General features: G+C 48.7%; 1 protein-coding gene across 1 annotated transcript in view; it reads left to right on the top strand.

Moving 5' to 3' along the window:
- The window catches only part of Chchd6 (coiled-coil-helix-coiled-coil-helix domain containing 6), a 212,837-nt gene that overhangs the window by 21,502 nt on the left and 165,172 nt on the right, over positions 1-26,163 (top strand). Inside the window, exons 3-4 of the mRNA XM_006994771.4 lie at positions 2,887-2,956; positions 4,539-4,683. Of these exons, the coding sequence (XP_006994833.2) occupies positions 2,887-2,956; positions 4,539-4,683 (215 nt within the window). The remainder of the gene's footprint in view (positions 1-2,886; positions 2,957-4,538; positions 4,684-26,163) is intronic.

The raw sequence follows: 26,163 nt of genomic DNA, 5'->3' as shown, positions 1-26,163 counted from the left end.
TTGAGGAGCTGTAAGATTAGAGATTGGGAGTGTCCACTTTTGTCCAGGTAGCACTGCTGGAACACAAGGCATGTAGACAACCCCCACTCTGAGGGTGACAGAGCTCTGGTTAAAGGCCATATATCCAACCTGGAACTCATGACATGGTGTAACCATGTAGCATCAGGAGCTCATGCCAGCGGCCTAGGGCCAGGGATGGTGCAGAGCAGGCTCCTTACGATAGACAGGGTCTGCCTGAATGTGGGAAGATAGGGCTGTTGGTGGCTAGGATTTTCAGGCAGGTAAACAGTACGAGCAGAGGCTTAGAGGTAGGGTGCAGCCTGGCCTGTTGAAGATGTAGAAGCAGTTTGTTGTCTCCAGACTACAAAGTCCAAAGGAAGGGGACACATTGGTTGTGGTCACCTCCAACAGGGGCTAGAGAGCTCGGACACTCCTCCCACTGTGTTGTAGGCCTCAGAGCCAATCAGAGCCTAGATTTCACTCTGAGATCTTGGTGAATGGGGCTGGGTAAGCTAAACACCCCCCCCCCCCCATCCCTGTCCTTTACCCAGCCAGCATGCCTCTTTCCTAGGAGTTTTTTGGCCTAGAGATGAGAAGGACAGAAAGGGGTCTAGTTTGACCCAGCGAGCTTACTAAGCAGATTAACTGAAGAGGAAGAGAGTGATGGGAAAATAAGATTGTCACAATGTATTGTCATCTCAGCTTCGGAGAATAAGCCCTGGCTTCCATTTCAGTAAGTTTCAGCTGCTTGAAAGGAATAATGGGAGTTCAGTTGTCACTTAGTTTTTGTACAAAATATTTTGCAGAGTATGTTTTAAGTTTCTGGAATGTGGGAAAAGATTTGGCAGAAATGGACCAGCTTGAAATGGTCTGGTTTTTAAGGCATCTTTTAACATAATTTTGCCTTTATGTTAGTGGTAGAACTAAGTTAGAAAACACTGTTAAAATTAAATTGTTCCCTCACACCTTGCTCAGGTGCAGGAGCCAAGGCCATTGAGATGAATAGATTCCAGCCACCATAGCAGACTAGAAAGGAAGGTGGGAAGCGCTAAGAAATTCCAGTCAGTTTAGAAGAAAGATAACTGAGGGAGATTGATAAAAGGGAGACTAGAACATTGACAGAGTGCTCTCACTTTGGTTTGTGGAGAGTTTGAAAGATATTTCAATGTCCAAGGTCACAATGGACAGATGTTTGCTGTAAAAGCCCCTCATCGCTGATACTTGGCAGAGAGATTCTAGAAGGTGCTCAGTATTGAGGGAGGCATGGACCTAAGTGCCCCCCCCCCATAGGAGGGAGGTTGGTGGGTCAGTGCTACATTATCTGCAGTGGGGGAAGGGTATTATTTTTAAGTTGGGAAAGGAAAAAATTTATTTATTATTTTTTTGAGTCAGTCTCATGTAGCCCAGGCTGGTCTTGAATTCTATAATGTAGCTGAGGATGACTTTTCACTCCTGGTCTTCCTGTCCCAGCTCTCCAGTGTTAGGGTCACAGGGATGCACCATACTTGCTATATGTGGTGTTGGGAATGGAACCCATGGCTTCCTGTATTCCTGGCAAGCACCCTGCCAGCTGAGTTAGACCCCCAGTACAGAAAGAGGAGAATTTTCTATCAAAAACAAAAACAAACACCACACTTTGTACCTAAACAAAGCTTTTATAAATGAGTAGGAGGAGCATTACTGTAGACATGGTTCTCCTCTGCTGCAGTCCTAGGTGAGAGCCTAGTATGTTACTAAGGAGCACGTAGTGTGCCCTCCTCGACCTCAGCTGTGCCACTGTCCTCACATGAGTGGGTATGGCCATTTTGGACATGCCTTCCTTCTGGAATGGAATAGCAGGCCTGTGCATGCTCCTCCACTCCAGCCCTTTGTTAATATTTGGTGCAGGTGCTCCTGCCTTAGAATACTGAGGTCGCGGTAGGGGACTCAGGACACATGGGTTTGGAAAGCTGTGGAGGGGAGGAGTGACAAGATCTTCATTGTCATCATGGGAGAATTCCCCAACAACCTGATAGTTCTAGCTAATTATAGAAGTAAGGTAAGTTTAATATGGAGAGACTGCCACACCAGCATTAGGAATCTGTAGACATGGATGCTGTTTTGGTTGCTATAACTAAATACCACAGGTGGGATAATTTATAAAGAAGTCAATTTCTTACAGTTTGGGGGCTGGGAAATCCAAAATCCAAGGGCAGCATTTGGTCAGGGCTTTCTTGCTATGAGAATTGGGCAGAGTCCCAGCATAAGGCCTCACATGGGGGACAGAGCAAGTGTGAGAGCTTAAGGCGTCCCATCATCTTATAAAGTTATTACTGCCATCCATGACAGGGAGCTTTCTAGTCCTAATTGCTACTGAAGGCCTTGCCTCTTACTGTTGTTAGGATGTAGTTATGTTTCTCCCTGAGTTTTAGAGGGGCAAGCATTCAAACCATGGCAGGTACCAAAATAAACAGGCTACAAGAGCCTCTACCCTCCTCTTGCACACACATGGCAGAGGGATGGAGCCCTCAGCCATGTCTGGCCTGTGTTTAAGAGGTAAACTCCAAGTCCTCACAGCTGTGGAGCAAGTAATGGTGAAGGTAGAGAGCAGCACTCAGGTGGTTTGCTGCCAGCCCCACATCGAGGATGCCCTGCTGCAGAGCCTGTGGGCAGAGCAGCTTCCTGTATTTGGCTCTGCAGACTGATTGAATTGAGGCTCTGCTTCTATCTGCCTCTGGGATTCTGCAGTCTGTCTGTGGGGTATGCTTTTCCATAGGGACATCTGTCCACATGCAGAGCATCGTTTCCTGAGGAAGTACATTCCATGTCTGTGTCTGTGTTCCTGTACCCTTTCTTCATCAATCCTGGTTGCTGTTGATTGGTCCTTTTCCTCTGGTTCCTTTGCAGACTCTAAAGTGCCCAGGGCAGAGAGTGGTGGTGGTCAGAAGCCCTCATCAGTGAAGGAGGATCTCAAGAGGTAAGCCCAAGAGTCTGCAACTCCCTCCACCCGCCCCCACTCCCCACCAGGCCCTGGAGCACGTGCCTCATAGTTGATATTACTTGTGTTAAAGCACAACTCCAGGTGGCCCTGATCCTAACTAGAAGATGAAAAACACTGAAAAGGTTACAGGAAACTTGGTTACCAAAGATGGATTCTTAAGACTCCATCTTTAAAACCTAGCACTGAAGAGACAGGTTCTTAGAGGAATGAAGGAAGTGGAACTTACTCAGTTCTAGGTGGTGAACTTCCTGCCAGCATAGGCCATGATCCTGAAACAGGATGTATAGAACAGTGGCGAAGGCACAGAGGACCCTTTGTGTAGGCCAGCTTCCTGATTCTTTGACCTACTAGTTGTCACCTTTAGAAATCACTCCGTAAGAAGGAGCAAGAGGAGAATGCTCTTAATGGGAACATAGTTGCCTGGCCACAGCTCACAGAGACTGTCCTCTGGCCTTCACTGATGGGCTTCCTCATCATCCTTGAGAAAGCAGCTTCTGCATGGTCCTAGGGCCCAGACTCAGCCCATGGACAGTATCGGCCACGGCTGGGGCTTGCCCTCCAGCAGACAGCCTTAGGTGAGTATCTGTGTTCTCAAATGTACTCTCCTGAATCCCAAGGCACCTCCAGGAATGCACAACCTCCCTCTCCCCTCAGTAATGTTTAACAATTTTAAAGTAATACATGCTGATAAAAGACTTAGAAAAATATATAAAATGAAAACAAATCTCCATAGACTCATTATCTCAGTGCAACTGCTGTGGCTCTTCTGGGATGTCTCTTGCACTCCATGTCTTTACCTTAGCTTAGGGTATATTAACGTCATAGGCGTTTTCATATCCTGCTGCTTTACTTACTATTATAATTACTTTCCATCAGTTACACCTGCTTTCAAGCATGTTTATTGCTAATCAGATTGTTTATTCATTCTCAATTTTTAGATTGAACTTATTACAGATAAATCCAAGTTAGCAGTTGGGGCTATGGCATAGCACTTCATGATACTGTGGCATTTCCTCTATGGTGACCTTGATGCTGCTTGCTCTGTTTACTTTCATGAACAATATGGAGGGCATCTTAGTCCTGCTGACTTTTATCTACTAGGACATACTAGCAGAATGCCAGGATAAGTCAGAGTATGGCTATACTCAGGACAAAGTTAGATGTTTAAAACCCAAAACTGCTGCTGTTTAAAGCCTTCAGGATCTCAGCCAAACAAGGACATGGCCCACCCTGCCTACTTGTTTGAAAGGATGGTGCTCATGGGATTCAGCTTTGCCCTGACACACTCCCTCTGGCAGGTGACTGTTTGATTCTTTGCCTATGACTAGCTCTCTTGTTCTTGATCTATGTTGTCTTAGTGTCACTGTCCCCTTTCTATGCATGCTGTCACCGAGGCTTCCCCTCAAGTGAAAGAATTGTCCTGTGCTTCTGGGCAGCTAAGGGCCAGAGAACCCCATCCCTGCTTAGTCAGGTACAGTGAGCAGGCAGGTCTTTTCCTGCCCATGTTCTTACAGTCATGCCTTCTACATCAGTTTCTCTCTGTCTCTTTCTGGCCTAGGTTCCAACAGGAGCAGGCTATAGTCCAGGATGAACTGGTCAAGGTGGCGAAAAAGGAGAAAGAGGCAGCTGAGAAGCACTTGAAGTCATCACTGCCTAAGAAGCGGGCCAGCCCCAGCCGTGAGCAACAGCAGTCAGCGCGGCTGGTGAGTGCATCTTCCTGGGCTGGCCCATCTGCCAGCTTGTGTAATAATGGGCAGAAAAGGCCTGGCCCTGGAGCCTGGTATCCCTAGGCCCTGGGTCCCAAGCTGCTCCACAGCTAGCTATATCAGTGTGGCTTGGGGGAAAGTGCTTTCCAGGCCCTGGGAACTTGGAGTCTTCAGACTCTTGACTCACCAATTTGCTTTGCCGCATTGTCCAAGTCCATCCCTGTACTGAGAGTCTCATTTGTCAAAGCCATCGCTGGTGTAAGGGCTGCAATGCCTCGTGTGTCAGGAGGGCATAGGGGTGGGGCTCAGGGGCATGCAATGTGTGACACCAAGAGCATAATTTTCACAGCACGGCAGCCCAGGTGCAAAGCCTAGCTCTTTGCTTACAGCTTCAGCACATTGAGCCTTGTTGGAGCATCATGATGCTCACACACAGGATTGCCCCAGGGGTCAGGGATAATAGCTACCCAGGGCTTAGCACGAACTGGCAAATAATGAAGGAGTGCTATGACTGCTGCTACAGTTATTAATGCATCTAATTGATCGGAGCTGTTAGTCAGGAGTCTTCCTGCTTTAATGCAGAGTTTATTTTACAAGTAAGGAGTCTAGGAGCACTCCTAAGGTGGACCAGTTCAGCAGCTCACTGGCATCATCAGGGATTCGGTGCTCCTCCTCCTCCTCCCTCCCCTCTGTTTTCCCCAGTGAACTAGCCACACTCTGGCTGACTGTTGCCACAATTCTGTAATAGCTGCTGCTGCTGCCTCATGATTACAACTAAGCAGCAGCAGAAGAGCTGTGTCAGCCTCTGTCTTTGTCAGCAAGGACAGGTTTCCCAGAGCCACCCCGGCAGCATTTCTCTACCATCCCATTGGCCTGAATTGCACCGGGTGTCCAGAGTTAAACCATTCAAACCTAGAGTGACTAGGGAGATTGTGCTGTCTGCATCTAGGATCCTTTCATTGCCATGGTTGAGAAGTGGACAGACAGAACCAGGTTGATGGCAAGGGGGGTGGTCTGGCTGTTGGCAGCATCTAATGACATTTGCTTTGGAGACCATGGATTTGAGACTAGCGGGCAGCTTTGTCTCCATTAGGTCAGTAGCCTGTGCACACAGAGGGTGCAGAAACTGGGTGAGATTGTAATTCTGTGATGAGACTGGCAGAAAGATAAGCTAACTGTCCTGATGATCACACAGCTGTTCAAAGCATTTAGTGGGTAAAAGATACAAGCCCCTAGCTCCTGACCCTCAGGACATTTCATTCTTGGGGAGAAGACAGGCTTAACCTGGGAGCTTTGAAAGAGGCTGAGTTGGTTCCAGTCAGTGTTAAATGGCAGAGATGAGTTATTTGGGAGTGTTATAACCTGCTGGTAGGCCAGAGATGACATTGGCCCTCCCCCTGGAAGATAGGTAGCCACCAGGACTAGGAAGCAGTTATGACAAGTGGTGGGATGCAGGATGAGAAGATCAGATTGTAGAAGGCTTTCTGTGGCTTGAGGAGCTAACAGCGGAGCAGCCCTCCATGCCTCTGAAACAGTAGAGACAGTTGTCAGGATGGGAACGGGCTCTCTGACTTGTGCTTTAGAACAAAACTGGAGGTTTCCTGAAGAAGCCCCACTGCAGGCAGCAGGACAAAGGATCACTTTCTTGAGATAAAAGGTTAATCATGTGGACTGAGCAAGGCAGGAGTCATCTCACCCAGGACAGTTCTAAAGAGAAGAGCATGGCTGCCTACAAGTGTGCTCTCACTTCATTCTCGCCTGGAAGGTATTGATGACAGTGAAGGGGGATTCACAGCCTCTCTTCCCTCTACCTGCAGAGGAGAAGCTGGGCCTTCCCTCCTGCCTTCCCCTTCTGACTGGCCCTACAGCACAGTGCGTGTAAGTACTTACGCTGGCCAAGTGGGAGGGGCTCAGATTCCTCTAGGTGCAGGTGTGTGGATTTTTGTTTGTGTGCTTGATAATGAATTGCTACCTTAGAATGAAGAGAATGTCCCCCTACTAGCTTTCTCCTAGCTTCCTAGATGGATGATAATGTCTGCAAACCAGAGTTTTCAGGGAATAGTAGAGCAAGTCCCTTCAAGATGGAAATACTTAATCTACTTTTGTAGGTGTTTCCATTTCTGGCTGCTCAACATCCTTTTCTCCTTAGGATTAGAGTTCAGATCTTCTTTCAGGAGCTTTCCTGTCTCCTGTGATTGCAGCCTCAGTAAGATTCAGTTTCAGTGCCTTGGCGGAGGCTAGATCTGTGCATATGTCCCAAGTTCAGCCAGGGATAGATAGCCCCTTCCCAGGGACTTGAGTTTGAACTGAGTACAGAGGGAGAGTGGGAGGCCAGGGTGGTAGTTATTTATTACAGCTTGGGTGAGCTGTGAGGCCCCTTATGCTGTTATGTCTTTTGCTCTTTCCTACCCCTCCACAATACCCTTGTTTTCTCTCTGGTCCTCCTGCCTTCTTGAAGATCGTGTCATCTACTGATAGCTACCAATTCACTCTTTGTAAAATTTGCTGTAGATGATTTCTTTGGGTGGTACTGCAGCAGGTGCACCGCTCATAGGAGGACCTGCAGCAGATGCAATGCTGAACCTTCTGGAAGAGATGCCACAGCAGGTGGTTTTGGAGACCTGCAGCCTCCTGCAGGAGAAGGGAACTAAGGCACCTTTTTGTGTCACAGTTAAAGTGTTGGGCAGGTGCTGTTTCCATCAGTGCAAAGGAGACAGCTCGCTCTGGGTGGGTAGGGTTGGCAAGTGCTTTCACTGTAGACAACTCTAACTCTGGGACATTGAAATGAGTGGAACAATCCTTAAACGAGAGAGAAAAAGATAGAGGAAAAAAAACCCTTGAACTAAGTATGGAGATTTTTTTTTTTCCCTATCCACATCTTCCATGCCTTCTGCATACAAGTGCTGAAAGGCTGGGCATTGGCAACCTTCAAGGCAGAGCTCCAGGGGCCTGGTAGTCTGGGATGTGTGTGGATCAGAGCTTCTCCTTCTTGGACTAGGAGCAGGTGAATCTGAGGCACACCTGGTGACTGCTGGAGTGAACTGGCTGCCAAGCGTCCTTAGTGCCTCTGTGACTAAGTCCCACACCCTTGGACCTGTCTGTAGCCCTGTCTGGACATAATGAGAGGCATTAGGTATTTGATGTGCTCTTCTGCACTCTCTGTTTGCCTCTCACTTTTACAGTATTGATTTTTCATCCTCTTCTGCATGAGTGAGTGATTGAGCTCATTATTGGGAAAAGTTCATAAAGCTAATGAGAAGGAAAGGTAATAATTTTTATAACTTGCTTCTGCTGATAGAAGTGTTAACATTTCCCATCCTAGTGCAGCAGTAATGGACACTTCTGTGTCCTTACATGCTGCTGTCCTTGCATCTGGGCCTAGCCCCAGCTCTATTGCAGGTGAAGGCCTAGGGTGTCACTGGAGCCTATGTGAGTCAAGAATTCCCTTGGGATTTGCGGAGGAAGTCTGGAATTCAAGTCAAATACTCTGATAGAAACAGGAGAGAATGAAGTGGTTTAGGGATCTGAGTCATCAGTTCTGAGGCATAGTGGATTGAGAAATGAAGTCCTGGCAGAGTGAGCATCACAGTTTTGCCTGCTACTTTCTTGTGGGGATTAATAGGTATCTGAGATCTCAGCGCACCTGACAGACCACAGACACCTTCATTTCTCTCTGTCACCCACCCACCTCCCTCCCTCCCTCTCTCTCTCTGTCTCTCTTTCTTTCTCTCTGTCTTTCTTTCTTTCTTTCTTTCTTTCTTTCTTTCTTTCTTTCTTTCTTTCTTTCTTTCTTTCTTTCTTTCTTTCTCCTTCTCTCTTCCCTCTTCTTCTTTTGTGAGCAACACACACACACACACACACACACACACACACACACACACACACACACAGAGTGAGCATAGCATGCTAGGCACTGGGTTAGTTTCCTAATAGATGGAGATAAATAGGCTGCTCCTGCCCTTGAGTGGATGTATTTGTTAGCAGAGTGACAGATTCTTGTGAGTGACAGTACGGAGTTGAAAGGAGGGACTGGAAGATGCTGGAGGAGGGAGGTGATATGCTCTTGGAGTGTGAGAAAGGCCTCCTGGAAGAGGAGACAGGTGAACTGGATCTGAAGAGTGAGTGAAGGTGCTAGGTGAGGAAGATAGAGGAAGGATGCTGGAGACAAAGGCTGGTGGGAGGGGTAGATTCTCTGGCCAGGGTGGAGGTGAGTGGAGGGTGCACCAGGCCAGGAGGGCAAAGAAAATGGTGTGCAGTGACATTCAGAAAGGTGGAGGGAGAGCTTGGGAGGGATTTTTTCTTTTCATAAGATACAGAAGGAGAGAGCTCAGCATCAACTCTGGGAAGTGCTCAATTGCATATCCAGCCATAGGGTCAGATGTTCTTAGAGTTGGTGGGCCACTTCATTCTCAGATGGTGGGCAGTCTAAGCCTACAAGTTCACCTAAAGAGTAGCTGTTCTGTCTTCTCCCTAGGTGGCAGGTTCTTTTGGTCATTGTCACAGTTCCTGCATTGTTTGAATGCTTCCAGAAACTGCCACATGATCTGTATGAATCAATAGCTTATGATGTGAGGAAAATACTAAGACGGGTTCTAAGTTGGAATTTTCAAAACTTAACGAGGGAGGAAGTTTTAGCTCTTCTCCCAAATATATCCCCCTCCATTTTTTGTAGGCTTTTCCTCATACTGTTGGAGAGTAAGAGCTGTGTGGTGGTCATGCTAGTCTTTTCAGTGCTCAGCATACAAATAGACAATGTATGGCTGGCAGATAGCAGGTCTGGAAGGCTACTGGCTAGCTTTCCTTACGGCCTCACTGAGGCCTCTTCTGTGAGTGGGAAGCAAGTGCCTATCACAGCTATCACTAGGATGGATAGCAATATAAAGTTTAGCTCTTTCAAAATAATAAAACAACAACAACAACAACAACAACAACAACAACAACAAATCAGGGCCTGGTGTGGTGTACTACACTGTAATCCCAGCAATCAGGAGGCTGAGGTAGAAGGATTTCTAGTTTGAGATTAGCTGGGACTACAAATTCCAGATCAGCCAGGACTATGTAGCAAGATCCTATCTCAAAAAGGGAGGTGGCGGTGGTACAGTAAGATGGTTCAATGAGTAAAGAAAGGTGTTTGCTGCAAGCCAAGGGGATAATATGGATATATAGAATATATATAGAATAATAATATGATAGAATAAAAGGGTAGATATTGAGTCTACTTTTAAAGAGCAACGACTTGTTTAAAAGATGACCTGAGTTTATTCTCTAGGACCCACGTGGCAGAAGGAGAGAGCTGATGCTTGCAGGTCATCTCCTGACCTGCACGTGTATGCCATGGTACAAACACACAGAGAATAAATACATGCAATTAAAAGTTGAAAAGAAAATCAACAAAAAGATGTATATTTGATTCCTAGCCAGTGACTTAATAGACTTTCCTGGCTTCATTTGCTAGGTAACAGGACTAGTGGCTTTTGGGAATACAGATCTCAGGTTTGAAGTTGGGACTTGACATTTAACTGACATTAACTGTTTGGTGGCCTTGTCTACAACTAGGCCTCTTTTAGACATCTTGAATTCCCACCCGTGTCTATTTTGCTGGCCCCCAGAAGGCTGATAAAAGGTGTAAACTGGGAAAACAACCTTGATGTTCCTCCCTTCTGCCCTGAAAGTCCTTAAATCTTTGTTGTTTGTTTTGTCTGCTGAGCCTGGTCTTTAGATCAGATCAGAGGTGGCTTTGTTTTTCTGTAAAGATCCAGAGAGGAAATACTCCAGGCTCTATAAGCCACACACAGTCTCTGCCTGTCTTTGTTGTTTTTATGATACTAAAATACACCTGGACCATCCTTGAATCAGAGGCCATACCAAAAAAGCCCCTGGGCTGGATTTGACTAAATTGCGGAAAAACTCTGAGTGACAGTATTCACCTCTGGGGATTTTATTTCATTTTTCTGCTTTTGGAGACAGGGTCTCTTTAACTTACTATATGGCACAGCTGGCCTTGAAGTTGGGGCAGTCCTCCTGTTTCAGCCTCCAGACTGCTAGGATTTCAGGCATGGGCATTACACCCAGCTTGAATGTTAGTCTTAACAATGTCCCTGAGTACCCAGTGCTGGGTTGCTTCAGCTTTTTAGTTGATGGGCCCTACCCAGTCTTTCAATCTTTGAAAAATTATTTTTAAAATTATTATTATTAGTGTGTGTGTGTGTGTGTGTGTGAGAGAGAGAGAGAGAGAGAGAGAGAGTGTGTGTGTGTGTGTGTGTGAGAGAGAGAGACAGAGAGAGAGAGAGAGAGAGAGAGAGTGTGTGTGTGTGTGTGTGTGTGAGAGAGAGAGAGAGAGAGAGAGAGAGAGAGAGAGAGAGAGAGAGAGAGAGAGAGAGAGAGAGAGGAGAGAATGAACTTGTGTGTGTGCGGAGACCTGCAGAAGTTGTAACAGGACATCAGAACCCTTGAGACTAGAGTTATAGGCATTTGTGAGCTATCTGATATGGGAACTGGGGTCCAAATTCCGATCCTTATGGTAGAGCAGCCAGTGTTCTTAACCCACTGAGCCAGCTCTCTAACCTTAGTCTTTTTATCTGTGGAGTAACTTGGGAGTTGGGTGGCCGACTTCTTAGTGGGAGGGTTTTGTGTTGGCTGGCATCTGAGCCCTAGTCTCCTCATCTGCAGTGAGATGCACGGTGATCTCTGTGGAGAAAGTTCTACAATCTCCTTTCATTCCCAATTTGTTTCTCTTTTGCCATTTTATATAGTGAAAAAGTGCCCCTTCCTTACACACTGCCACCCTTTTCCGTGGATCATCTGAGCACACCCGTTAGCCATCCAGAAGACTTTAGTTTGTACACCTAGAATTGGCTCTGTCACTTGACCAAATTCTAATACATTGGCTTAAAGAGCTTACTTGGCTTAATTTTCAGTTCTAGAAATGGGCAACACTTCATTTCATGAAGTAGATCCATGTTCTGATGGCTGAGAGGGGACTGAGTAGTCTGACCAGGAAGACTTTCTGAAGACAGTAGAAACAAGCTTAAAAGTTTCTAAGGTGAGGACAGGGAGACAGGACAATAGGACCTAGCTGTTAGTTTACTTGAGAGTGCTGTGTTCTGTGTAAGGCTTTGGACATCAGGAGCTTCACGGTCAGACTGGTTCATACTGGTTTGTGTACAAGCTTGATTATTCTCTTTCTAATCCTGTTTCTAGAAAGTCTGGATAAACAGCTTAGGTTCAGTTTGCAGGTGGGGAACTTGAGCATGAATGACTCCATTTTGATTTTAGCCTGATCCATGCTGGCGTTTAGTCCAAAACAATGGCTTCCTCCGTTTTCCACTTCACAGTTCTATTGGCTGTTTTTCTTTTTCTTCTTGATAACAAACCACCATTTCCTATAGATTTCTTTGCCTGGTGATTTTTTTAAAAGTGGTTCTGGACATCATCTGCAGAAGAACAGCACAGGGTGGTTCTCTTTCCTCTGCCCAGGTTAGCTTGGGAAAATAATCAGCTGTCTCTAGAGGAGGGGTGCAGACATTCTGAGCTCATCCTTGTAGGGGATAATGATCAGGGTTTACTGGAGTCACAAAATGATGGATGTTGGTCATCCCAGGGAAATCCCTGGACTCTGAGCAGCAACTTCAGCTGAGGCCACGTGGGAGGCTAGGACCAGAACAAAGAGGACCCTTTGCAAGGCATTTTGGGGCACATGAGGTATTGCTGGTCCTATCACTGATAGGTTACTGGGCTGTACCCTGAGACAGGCCCAATAAACCTGCAGATAGAGGTTTTAGCATTTCCCCTGGGAAGCCCATTTCTCACCCTAATCAGGTGTGTAATAACAGCATCCATGCCATGAAGTCTAGCTTTCTCCTTAGCAGCTGAAGGCCAACTAGTGGTCCATTGGCAGAGGTCCAGGAAGTGCAGTGTGAGAACAGGGGGATGAGGCTGGGGGGAAGTGCTAGGATAGAAGTTGGTGTGGATAAGGTGGCCTGAGCTGTTCCAGTTACACAAAGTAGAGATGAATGGTGGTCTCCCTAGGAAGAAGCAGGGGGTCTGAGGACCTGTTTAAAGAAAGCTATTGCTCTGTGGCCTGCTCAGATTCACATTAAATGGAAGCCTCACTTTTGGGTAGCATAAGATGTATACATTGTATTCTAATAAAAAGGTAAGGATTTGGGGTATGCTTCCAGTCTGGCCCCCATCACAGGGTTATAGGTGCCTCCAGTGTGGCCTTGTAGAGTTGTCTGGGGGCACCCCGGTGCCCTCCACTGTGGGCCCACAGAAGCAGTAAGTCCTCATTAGTGCAAACTTTGTTAGGCAAGTGGCTGATTGTGGTTCCATTCCTGATGTCGTTACTTTTAATTAGCAGATCGTGTGTCTATGAAAATTTATGTTACACTAGAGACAAATGAGCAGGCCGACAGCTGAGGCTGGGGCCTGGAGAAAACTATGAAGGAAGCATTCTCTCTTCAACCTCTTGAAGACCAACCAGGCTGTCAGCCACAGTCAGGCCCCTGGCCTCTGTACATCCAGTGGGTCCCCAAGGCAGTGAGCTGCTAGCTGCCTGCAGTGGGGGTGTCCGAGTGGCAAGCGATGCCCTCCCTGGATTTCCAGCATGCTTTGACTTAGGGAAGGCTCAGGCCCGCCTGGTACTCTGGGCTCTGTGTTTTGAGCAGAGCTTTTGGTGGCATGCATAAGCCTAAGCTTATGGGACATCTGCTTTCAGCACTGGGCCACCCTCCTTGGCTGTGTAATGTGTCCACTCGGCCTCTTCCTGTGGTGGAAGTCACTCACCCTTGTGTCTTGCTGTTCCTGGTATCTTGACCGTGTGTGCCTTTTTGCTTGGTAGTAGGGCCAGTGCCCACCTCTGTACTGCCTTTGAGAGGCTGGCCGAGCTGGGTGTGATGTCCATGTGATTTGTTCACTGTGCCTCTTTTGCCTTCTTGTCACTTAAGCAAATTGTTTGCTCCTTGGGTAGATGCCATTGCTGGCTTCTGGCAAGACAAAGAATTGAAAAAGGTTATTATGCTGACCCATCAATTGGACAAGAGCCTTAAAGTCCCAGGTTCTCTCCTGTCTTGTATATACTCAGTGGCTGAGCCTCACCTGCTCATCTCGTTTTTGATAGACCAACATGTGCACCAAATTCAGGGAGGTTTTGTTGTCATAGAAGCCCACTTGGCGGCGGCCTAAAGAGTGGGTCATATTTATCTCATGCTTAAGATAGCCAGGAGCAGATAGTCCAGGCGTATACAGTAGCTTACTGTGTCAGGAGGGTTGCAGTCTCTTTCTGATCCTCAGTGTCCCTTTCCTCATGGATGTAGAGTGGCTCCTGACTCTAGCTGACACATCATTTTCTAATTCAGAAAGGACTATTCCAAAGCCCATTTCCTAGTGAAGCCTTATTTCTTTATATTGAAAAGATCCAGGAAGCCTCTGACAGAACTCAGTCTGAAAGGAGGGCTGGGATAGTGAGTCATTTTAGCTGGGCACATGACTTTTGGACACAGAGTCATTGGGGTTATGTCATTCAAGAAGTGAGCTGGTGATATCACCTTCTACAATGTGGCTTCGACTTGACTGACCTCTGGACTCTGGCTTCAAGACTCTGCAGGTGCTGTCACTGTGACCTGTGCATGTTGTTCAGCCTCTGTGAGATTCAGCTTCCTCTCTGGTCACGTGCCCACTTCCCTTGGAGTCAACAGGGTGCCTCAGCACAGGAGGGCAGATACAAAGCATCCTGTGTGCTCTGGCAGGAGAAATGGTCAGTGAATTCTTAGCATGGAGCCCAGCTCCCTCAAAATGTAGGAGAGAAGACGAGCAGGCAACTAAAAGGGGACGGAGGATTCAGGTGGGTCATGTTTCAGTATAGCGAAGAAGGGGCAGTCACAGGGTTCCTGAGAGCAGAATGATGACTGCGTTGGGACACTGGAGTATTTCCTCCTCCCCGCCACTTCCTCCTCTTTCCTGTGGCCCTGTGTTCCCCCAGAGCCATCCATTACTCTGTTGGTGCTCCCAAATTAACCTGAATTTGGAGAGGAGACACAGCTTCCAGTACTCGACACTCTTAGTTGCAGCCATCTGGACACAAGGGCTCCAGGATTGTTGTCAGCTGTGGACGCATGTGAGGCTGAGGAAGGAGGTGTGGGTGTTCAGTTCCCTGGCCACCTCTGCTGCATCCTCTCTGGCAGGTACATGCCTTGCACTCTTCAGCCCCTCTCCCAGCGCCACACCACAGTAGGACTTCCTTGCCATTCTGCTGCCGGGTCCTTGGCTAGAGCCTGAGGGAGCGTAGACAGTGTTGAGGAGAGCAAACCTTTTGTGTAGTACATCACAAGTGACAAAGTTTAATGCCACTGGGTTGACATGCCCTGGGGACGTTAGTGGTGCAGTGCAGGCTTCTGTGATTTTATACTGATCTCCCACCTGGGAAGAGCCATCCATGGCTGGACTGCCTCCCTACTCCTGCCCCGGGTCTTCGTGTCTGTACTTCCTCTCTCCTTCTGACCCGTGGGTGGGTTGCTGCCATCTGCGCCTGTCTCGTGATATGTGGAATGGGTTGCCTGACCCTGGCCTTGAGCTGCTCCCTTCCATGCTGCCACCCTGTGGTGATGGCCGACAGTGCTAAAGCACACACGGGCAGTGGGGCCTCCATTCACAGACATCCAGTGTCAGGCAGTGTCGAACATGGGCCCATTCTCTAGCTGACTGGTTGGACACGATGTCGGCACCTTATCTCCGCTCTGACACACACTGGACATTAATAGAAATACAACTCGGCAGTGCGTGGATGGAATTTCAAGCAGCCACACCAGGCCATTGCTCTTGATGTCCATTGTGTGCTTAACCTCTGCCGAAGAGGTTTTTGATGAGAAATAAGTGAGACTGTTAACTCGGCAGCTGGGATATGGCAGGCTTCCTTCCCTCCTTTCTTAGCCCTTCTTCATTCTTCACAGTGCCTCCCTAATCCTCCCTCAGGAGAGCTGGCTTTGCTGCCTCACGAGTTTTATTTAATCCACTGCTGCAGGCTCACACTCTATGGCCCAGGGGCCTTGGCTGTTTTCAGATACAGCGTCCTTGGGGTGGTTTGGGACAGCAGGAAAGCCCGCACCCTGCCTGAGGTGGTCAGCCCAGGGTTCCTGCCCAGGTCCCCACCTTCCCAAACATTCACAGTGGTTTGGGGCTCACAGGCTGCTTCCCTTTCCAGCCATACTTAGCCTCTAAAACCCTTTGTGTCCTCCCCTTTGCTTGCCTCCTGTTTCTCCTCAAGTGCAGGGGTGATGCCCTGGTCCTTCTGATCAGAGTTCAACCCCAGTGAATGACTCAGAGTTCTGGATGTGCTGCATGGGAGCTAGCTGCTAGACTGTTGATGACTCTGGGGTAGATGCCCTGTGCACGCTCCCCATTCTTACTGTGGCAGAAAGATAATGGGGTGACCAGCCCTCAACAACAGTGACCCTTGGGTTCTGATAGCCAGGTCAGCATGGAGGCCCTGCAACAGCACTCCTGATTGCCTCTCTAGATTCATCATTCAGTCTTCCTGAATTCCTAGGGCATCTTTCTTCTGGGCTGCCTCTTAAGTCAGAAACTGTGTTCACCTTCTCCATCCTGTCCCACTGACTTCCTTCCCGGCTTTCCCCAAGGCCTGCAGTGTCTCCTGGTCTTGGGCATTTCTCTCTCTGACAGGTTTGTGTTGACAGCTGCTTCTGCATGCTGTTGTATTGGGCCATTTCTCTCGGCCTGCCACATAGGACTTCAGCACCAGTTAGGTGCTCCTCCACACCTGGGTCTTGTTCCCAAGGGTTGTGAGAGACCTTGACAGTCTGGGAAGATCACCTTTCCTTGCACCCCATTCCAAAGACTCCCTGCTACACCAGCCCCAACCCCAGCTCCTTCCTAGTTTCTGAGTGTGGAAGAAGTCTCTGCTTCAGAGGTGCCTTACCTTCAGGTGACCTGCACCTAGCTCCTTGCCCCTCTCCAGTGCCCCACTCTTCATACTTAGCTCCCTTCCCGAAATCAATACCCCCTTCCTAAGCAGCTCTTCTGGGGCCCTCCTTCTTCCTCCTTTCCCTCCATCATGGAGTGTCCTGGAGGTACAGTAGTAAAGTTATGATCTCATTACTCAAACTCATTACAGTTTGGCTTCTACTTCTACGAATGCCTCCTGACATCTCCAGGATCTTTCCAACAAATCTGTCTACTGAGCTTCACCATTTCCACGTGGATTTGACCTTTGAACTCACTTCTGTTTTCTCTGTGCTGCAGCTGTCTGTCCGGGCTTTGTTGTCTCACTGTGTGTGACATGGACCCTGGCCTGCTGGCACCTAGACTCCCCTTGGAAAAGTAGACATCAAACAAGTAAACACTCTTGAGCTACAAATGGACCTAGAGTGATGCTATTGGAGAACAAAATGCCTAGAGAGAGTAACAGTAAGGACCTCATTTAGGCTAAGGGAAGCAAGAGGCTTCTCTGAGAAGCTGACATTTGGGCCAAGTCCTGAGGGGTTAGTTAGACAGGGGGGTGGAGGTGGGGGTGGGAGAGGTATGAGGATAAGGAGCAGCAGCACCACAGGCAAGGTCAGAGGATAGCCTGCTCAAGAGCCTGGGGCACAGGCTGGGAAAGCTGGGGAACCCTCAAGTCACAAGGTCTCTAAAGCAAGGGCAAAACCAGGGTCTGAGATGTGAGGGAGCTTCTGGTAGATCTTTGTCAGGGTGGAGGAGGGCTTAGAGTGGAGAAGGCAGATTAGTGGGAGGCTCACCACGAATCCCAGGGGAAGTTGTGATGCCCCAGACAGGACAGTGATGGTCTTGGAGAACTGAGTAGATAGGCAGGGTGTTGCCTGGGAGCCCACAGGCACAGTGGCACAAACAGAAAGACACAGCTCCTTTTTCTGTAACTTGGTGGTCTGGGCTAGTAGGGGCTGTCAGCCTCAGCATTTGTGGATTCTGGATGGTTGCTCCAGTTCTCTCTGATGAAGAGGGGGCCTGATGGGCTCATAGCTAGTTTAAAGGCAAGAGCACAAGTGAGTACTCCCATTTCTGGACATATCCTGCTGGCTGGCTGGTGGTCATGTGGCCTCTCAGCCATAGGCTATCTAGGAATTGTGTACAGCTGGCGTCAAGCGGAAGCTGTCACAGTAAGGAAGGAGGCATGGCTGCTGGGGGACAGATGATAATTTGCCCTCTCTTCTGTTGCCTCCTCTCTACCCACCCTAAGTGACTCCCACGTCCATCTTGTCCTGGACTTGGTGTGGCTTCTGTTCTCTAGGTGCCATTAGGTACTGTGCTAGTCACTGTGACAAGTCCTTGAGAGACACAGTTGAAAGGGAGGTAAGGTTCGCTTGGGCTCATGCTTTCAGAAGTCTCTGCACATTGCTGGCTTCATTGCTGACTGTATTCTTTCTGGTAGTGATGAGGCACATGGAAGGACATGGCAAAGCTAAGTTGCTCATCTCATAGTGGCCAGGAAGCAAAGAGAGACAGAGGGGCCCAACAAAGACACTATACAGCATCCAAGGACACACTTATGACCTCCCTTCAATTAGGCCCCACCTCTCAAACTTTCCATCTACCCCCAATAATGCCATGAAATTGTAAGTCCATAAGTTAGGCAGAGTACTCATGATCTGGTCACCTCTTAATGATTAAATTGACTTACTGGAGATCAAACCTTCAACACAGGAGCCTTTTGGAGGGAGCATTTCATATTCAAAGTTTAGCAACTCCCCTTGAGCAGAAGGCACCAGGGAGCCTGTATTCACCATTAAACCCGTGCTTGGATTGTGTGCTGAGTGTTTGCTGCTGTGCTACTTGGTTCTGCACGTTTAGTAGTAATGAGGCCCTAGAGAAGGCACAATGCTATTGACCCTATCCATCCATTCTTTAAGGTGCTTCTAAGGGTTATTCCTCCGAATTGAGTTCCCTTTGACTTTGTCTTTCTAGTGGTCAGTTGGCCTTTTAGGCAACGTTGGGCTTCCACTGAGGTCTCAGACACATGTCTCTATTATTCTGAAGATTTTCTGTAAAGATGCTGACCATAGCTCAAAACACAGCTTCCCCCAGCCATCTGTCCAAAGTCAGCCCTGGCCAGACCTCTCATAGGGCCTGTGTTTTCCAACGTATGAGGCAGAATAGAGACAAGTCATACAGAGCTGGGACCTCCCCCTTGGGAATGTAATCAGGATGAGGAATGAGATGGGGCTAGGCAGCTGGCTTCTGGTGTTGCAGCTGTTGGGGGGGGGGTCTGGTCTTGGTTGATTGAGGCCACTGCTCCACCTAGTCTGAAACTCAACCATATACCACTCTTCCTGTGAGCCCCAGGTGAACCCCCTTGCTTCCCCCCTGCCCTTCAGGTAAGTGAGCACCCCCTCAGCTTCAGTGTAGATTCCACGTGTGTGAGTCTGAACTTCCCCATTCAGCTAGAGCCAGACATTAGCTGCTCCATCTGTCATCTGACAGTAGATGGTCAGTTCTAACAGGTGGACAGGCAGTTCTCTCAGGCTAATGAGGTATCTACAGAGTCCTTCTAGGAACTTGCGACACTGCTGTAGGCCTGGTCTGCAGCTCTTGTTAGGAAGACACAGCTGTTCAAAGGCAGTTGGTGCTCTCTGTTGACCCCGGTGAAGCCCTCTTGACCCCAGAGGGTTGGAAGGAGGAAGAGGGTAGGGGTAGTGTGTTCTTGTGTTTCTTTCTCTCTTTTTCCTAGAGTCACTGTCAGGGGGAGGGAATGTGTGTTTTTATCTGCTGTCCAGGCTCAGCAGAGCCTTAGGGGTTGGCTCCCTTCTTGGACTTCTCTGAATGCAATTGCTTTTCCCTGGTAAGAATTTGCCTGCGTGGCATACCTTGATTCTTAGGCTTCCCTGGAGTGGCAGGATTCTGCTCTTTTCTATGCTCTGTACCACAGCAGATCTGAGTTTTTAGGGCACTGGGGAGGATTTTATTTCTCCAGCAACTGAAATGTGAGTAGTGGCGTAGGGTGGGGTGGGATTTAGGAGCTAGGCTGCCTGGATCTGATCCTGCTTCCCTCTGTGTTCTTGAGGAAGTGGTGGTATCGCTCATATTTCTTCTGCTGAATAAGGTGGAAATGGAACTTTGTTCCTGGAACATCGTGAGGGCTCTTGGACAGAATACGTGGACCAAGTTCAGCAACAGGCGACATGGCATGCAGCAGTTCTCTGTGTTTACATGGCCAGTGTGTCACTGTTTGGATTATTCACATCTGAATATGTCTGTGCCACCCTCTGCTCTTTACCAGACACACTCCTGCTAAGCCCCTGTCTTGCCTTCAGGGATACCTCTTGTGTCTACAGTAAGTCACTCTCCATGGCCATGCAAAGTGTTTTCTGAGACAGTCATGTCAAGTTTGAGGCCAGAGCCCAGAATCTATGTGTTTGGAAGGGGCATCCTAGAAGGGCATTTTGGAATTGGTGTGCCTATTTCAAGTACTTCCTGATCTGCATAGGGACAGGTATGGGAGGAAAGCTGGTTGCCTGCTCTTAGGAATAGTCGAGAAGGACAGGCTCATAACTGACTTCCTCCTGCTTTTCACTCTGTCTCCTGGGTAACTGTTTCCTCAATAGTTTGGATTATTGCACAGCCAGAGATTCCCACTGCACCTTGGGAATGAGGTGTCACTGCTGCTGGGAGGTATATTCACTCCCAACCCCTCTGAGGTCTGGCCTCTCTCTGTCATGCTTATTGAGCAGAGCCCACTAGGTGGCAGTCCTGGGCCACTTGTTGGTGGGGAGGCGTGGAATGCTGCAAAAGTGGGCTGGAGAGCAAGGGTAACCCTTTTCCTGTGTGCTCCCTTGGGGGCCTGTAACTGGATTCTAGAGACACTGAACTTGGTCCAGAAGCTAGAGAGGCCTTTACTCCTGGCCGACTTCCCACCTCTCCCAACCTTTTGTTTCTTTATTCTGCTGTTTATGCTCTCCCTTTGTTGTGGCTGCCCTGGGACCGCTGTAGTTCAGGGGTCCAAGTGCAGCTCCTGGGGACCAGAGAGGGGTTCTTCCCGCCCGGTGGTGCTGCTGGCTGAGGGGTAGGCTCCCTCTTCTTGCTGTGTTTTGCTCCTTACCCAGGAAGTTCCTGGTGGCAGCTTGGCTTGAATCCAGAACAATAGAGGCACAGTTGGGCTTATATGGGGAGTGAGAAATACTGGGGCTTAAGGATGGGCTGGGCTATTCCCTTCTCAACCATAGGTTACTCTTTTCCCAGGCTGTGTAGTCCAAGGCTGCTCCTTGCCTAATACCCAAAATTAGGGTGGGATTAAGGGCGGCTCTGTGGACTTCGTCTCCAGACAGATGGCAGGAGACAGAGGGTTCCTTGCACCATCTTCCCTTGGAGCTGGTGGCATCCTTCAAGTGCCTTTTCCTGGCTTCCTTGTGCAAAACAAGCAGATTCTGACTTTCTTGTAGGCGGATGGACTGCCAGTTTTGGCAGCCAGGGAGAGATTTTTTTTTTCAAGGCCCAGAGAAGAAGTGCAGGGAACTCAGCTAACCTAGCAGTGACTTGAACTGTGGTGAGTACCAGTTGGGTTTAAGGATCCTAATGCTGGCTCCCAGTGTAGCCACTGCTGCTCATTTCTCTGAGGAAGCCAGGGTCCAGCAGCAGGAGCCCTTCTGTCCTTGTGTCCTCCTGGAAACAAACCAGGAGGCTGGCATGGCACCACGGTGTAGATCATCTCATGACATTCCTATGAGCATGCTGTAGCTGGTCTGCATGCCTACCATAGCTCTGGCTTGCCCCAAATTGGCTGCTGCCAACTTCACAGCAGGGTGGAGTCTTATGTAAATATGGAAGGCCTCTGTGGGCATGGTTTCCTCAGAGCTGGTCCCTGCTTTATTCTCCTCAGGTTCTTGACAGCCACTCCCAGATACTGATCGCCGCTCCCCCCACCCCCACCTCTCTTGGCCTCCCTGCCCCCACCTCCGTTGCTTCCTGGGCAGCTGTGTGGAGCCTTCACAGCTGTCTTTTATGTAGCAGTGGGTGAAGAAAGGTCTGTGGGTTTGTTCTTACTGTCCTGCAGGCTCCTGTACTTTAGTGGCTCCAAGGGCACAGTTTACGTTTCTCCTAGCCCACTAGAAGTTGGTGTCACCCACAAGGCACCATAGTGGCTGTCATTCTCAGGGGCTGGGGAGGAAGGGCTGTGCTTTTTAGTCTTTTGGGGGCTTGGAGATACAACCTTGAAGGTGGTGTGGATGTGCAAGTTCCAGGTGGAAGAAGGGGACCACATTCCTTTGTCCCCATGAGTTCTTCTAGTTCAGAGCAGTGCTGATATGATAGAGGGAGGAAGGGACTTAATATGCATTATCAGTCCATGAAGTATCCTAGCAGTTGGTGTTCTGGTTCTTTGTGTTGCAGTCTGAGTCACCTCAGAAGGAGTGGAAGGCAGTAGGAATCCCCCCTGGGAGATGATGCCATCAGCTAGCCATGGTCAGCTATGCTTTCCTTCAGACCTCAGGTCTGTAGACTCCTGTGCCTGCCGAGACACCCAATGGCTCCTTGTTGTTAAGGTGTTAGCTGTTGGTTGGGATGCAGCAAATTGGGGAAGGGAGGTAAGCTTGTCCAGGGACATTCTTCCTGACATTTCCTTCCAAAGCAGACTGCTTCTAACAGCTCCACTGCCAAAGTGAAAAGCCTGTGTGCTGCCCCTAATTGGTTTGCAGAGAGATTGATTTCTGTCTGTGTGATGCTGCTAGGAACCCCGGTATCTTTCCTTAGGGATCACGTACCTCCAAATGCATTCTGTTTGCAGCCACTTCTGAGATGGAACCCCAGAGATGAAATGTTAGGCACCTTCAGCTGAGCCTTGTAGCAGTCTGTACATTAAGAAGCTGGCCAGTAGAAGGGGAGATGGCACCAGGAGGGAGCAAGCCACTGCCAGTCTTCCTGGGTCCCTGGCATATTCTCAATAGTGGTAGCTATCTGTCATATTCAGATACCCTGGAGAACGGATATTACAGAGAGAATCTGAGAGAACATTCCTAAGTGTGTGCAGAAAACGTCCTGGAAGAGTGGCTAGTTCCCCTGATTCCCCTAAGCTCTATGACAGGAGATCCAGGTAGTGCTAACCAGGAATGGGGAGGAGAGCAGCTTCCAGGGATGGAGGGTGGGGCTCTCCACAGTGGCCTCCCTGGCTGACAGCAGATCTGTGTCTCCAGGAGAAGGAGGTGGACCACCACAGAGCATCAGAGTGGGCATTCAGTCTTAGCAGAGGGCAGTCAGGACCATGGGAGGTGAGGTAGCCATGTCTACAGGCTCCTGGGCCCTGGCTTGGTACTCTATCTGGAGGGTCAGTTACTTCTGGCACTCCAGTGCACAGCAGGCATCCGGAAGTATCTTTCTCTTGCTCCCCAAACCCTGTGAGTGTGCACTCCCCAGGGATTCTGCAGGGTATCTACATTTGAGTCACTGAAGCTCTTTTTTTGGCAGCTTGATTATTTAGGCTTGACAGGTAGGCACAACTGTCTCATTAGATATGGATGTATTTGTGTGGTTTGAAAAAAAATGGAACATTCCATTAGTCTATAAAAAAAAATACCAGTAGCCCCTTTTATTCTTAAGCTCAGTATATCAAAATCTGTTGTCATTAAATTTAGCAAGTAGGAATGAAGTCATCACGGATGCCTTCTTTTCATCAATGTCCAGGTATTTGTGGTTGTGTTGTATATTTGTTGGTTTGTACACACCAATGCCAGTGGGTTAGGTTTTTTTTTTTTTTTTTTGGTGTGTGTGTGCGTGTGCGTGTGTGTAGACACATGCCTGGGCCTAGATCCTGGTCTTATTTGATCCTTAGAGTCTCTGCCAGGTAGGGACAGAGACAACGTCACCCCCATTTTGTAGCTGATTCTGAGGCTGTCCTGACTGCCACAGTGGATGCATGCAGAACTGTACAGTGAAGCTCTGCTACAGCTGATGCCTATCTAGATGTTAGCATTGGAGAGCCAAGTGGACATGGCAGCTAGATCACAGGGTAGAGCTTCTGGCTTTGGGTGCCACCTCACCTGACTCCTCCCTGGCCCATGCATTAGAATTTTGGGGCAGGGACAGGAAGTAGAGATTGCAGAGGCCAGGGTAGTTCTGTTAAACACGCCCACTGCTGAGAATCAAGTCCCTGTAAAAGGAGAAATCAGAGCACTCTTAAAGCACTATGTCTAGTAGAGCTGCAAGAGAGCCATGCTGCTGTATGTCTATCTTACCCTCCTGCTCACCCCTGGCTAGAGAGGAGGGATCCTTTGACCCAGAGGCAGTGGGGCTGATGGGTCTTGTGTCTCCCTCATTCTCTCTGAGTCTTATCTAAATGTCCTATGCTCTTTCACATCCACATTGTAGAGTGCTGGTCATGGACCATCTTGGGCATGTGCCCAGTCCCCGGGGCCTCAGGTGGCTCATTTGTAACATTGAAGTTACAGCATGTAAAGACTGAGGGAGGTGTTGCTCTTTCACCTCCTTACTACTCAGTCATTGCCTCCTGCTCATGGGGTAGCAGGGTAGGACACACAGATGCTCAACAGTTCACTTGACAGTGTAGGATTGGGTGGGGCCATAGGACTACCCCACACAGTCTGGAAGGCTTAGAGTTACAAACTTGAAATTCCCTCCAGGGATGGGTGTAAAGTCAGTGACAAAGCGACAGATCCAGCAAGAAGTGAGGCCTGTGCTAGTTGAACCCAGGGGTGCTGAGGAGCAGGCACGGGTTCTGATGTGAACTTTTAAATATCAGCATCTGATTCAGCTTTTAAAACAAGGGGAAGAAGGATCAGGGAAAGAGGAAGAAGTAACGTGATATAAGCAAAGCAAAAGCAAAGGCCAGTGTGACCCAGTGCTGTGGGGGTGTAAGCTGTTAGGTGAACTCATTGTCAGGCTTGGGGGTCCAGGGACTTGACTAAGCTCTGGGGCGGCTCTGTGAGGCTCTGCTGATAACCTTCAGTTTGTCACCTGTGAAGCAGGCCATCACCAGCTGTTCCATGTCTGGGGAGTGGTAAAGTCTTGATTAAGAGGGCTCAGCTAAACAAGATGCTCCTGGCAGACTGACAGTCTTTCCATGGCCATCAGTGCCCATCAGCAGGTGCCACCCCAGTGTCCCCCGAAGCCTGTAGCTGTCTGCTATTTTTAGCTCTTGTGTAACTCCATTAACCACATCCACCTCCTCGTGCTGCTTGTCTTATGTTTAATTATGTAAATGACATTACAAATCACAGTGGTGTTGAACTACAACTCATTTCTCACGGCAAATCAAAGTATGATATGCTGCCCTGTTGGCTGTCCACTCCATCCATAGGGAGATGCAGCAGAAGCTTGTGCAAAAAAAACAAATCGGGGGGGAAAAATGAAAGTTGTCTGTACAGAGTTCCCATGGGATGAACATAGGCTCACAGTGAACCTTTTTACCTAAGAGTGGTTGTGTGCCTGCATTGTGCCAGTTCCCTGCCAATGCACTTTCAGTCTTTGGTTTTAATTCTCCAACCACTGCTCGTGTGTGTGTGTGTGTGTGTGTGTGTGTGTGTGTGTGTGTGTGTGTGTGTGTGTGTGTGTGTGTAGGCTTTGGACAGTAGAGAAGGGTCATTGGAGCCTGAAGGACTGTCCCTTGCCGGTCACCTGAAGAAAGGACTCGGGATTCCTTCCACTACCCCTTTGACAGTTGTGTTCCCCAGGAGGTTTGTTCTGCTGTCTGCTGTGGCCTACAGGTTATCATCTGACTTGCTGTCTGGGATGGATGGTCATGAGGAGGCCAGGCGTCACTCTCCTGGTGTCTGGCTGCTTTTTATGAGCCTGTAGATCTGTCTGCTCTTGCTGCCTCTCTTCCTGGGATGCAGTGGGCATCTGATTGCTCCCCTCTTGCCAGCATCCTTGCTTCCTCCCAGCTGCCTCAGCAGCAGCCCTCAGCCCTCCTTGTTCACTCCTTTGTGCAGTTTTTCTAATCTGTGGCCAGCCTCATTACTCTTCAGGAATGATCTCTGGGTGCCTTTCTTGCCCTCCACATGCAGTGCTTTTCTCCCAGTCTCTCTTCATCAGTGTTATGACTGTTGAGTCATGGCAGGGTGGCTTGAGACAGTCGCTTCATCCTAACACTTCAGCACGAGTCTTGTTTCCTAACAGTGGACGTGCTGCATATCTAATGTATAGGCCACGAACAGTCCTCCTGCCTGCCCCACCCTGCCGGTTGAAGTTCTTTCAGAATTCTAGAATTCAGTCAGAGGACACACAAGCTGTGTAGTTATTATAACTCTTGGGTTCTTGAGCCTAATGGGAAGGTTGTCCAAGCCTTGTCCGGTTGTTCTTTATGACATAGACATTGTTGAGGAGTGTGGATGCTGGTTTTGGAGACTGTCTCTCATTGCGTTTATCTGACCTTCTCCTGTCCCTAGATTTGGGTCAAGGTGCTAACCAGGTGCTTGAGAGTTCCAAGCATTTTCATCAGGAGACACATGGCACTAGCTGTCTGACTGCTGGTGACATTAAATTTGGTGACTTGGTTAAGGTGGTGAA

Source organism: Peromyscus maniculatus, chromosome 3 (genome assembly GCF_049852395.1).
Source record: "Peromyscus maniculatus bairdii isolate BWxNUB_F1_BW_parent chromosome 3, HU_Pman_BW_mat_3.1, whole genome shotgun sequence".
In the NCBI taxonomy this organism is placed as follows: Eukaryota; Metazoa; Chordata; class Mammalia; order Rodentia; family Cricetidae; genus Peromyscus; species Peromyscus maniculatus.
The sequence above is the reverse complement of the archived record's forward strand: the minus strand, read 5'-3'. Positions and strand labels throughout refer to the sequence as shown.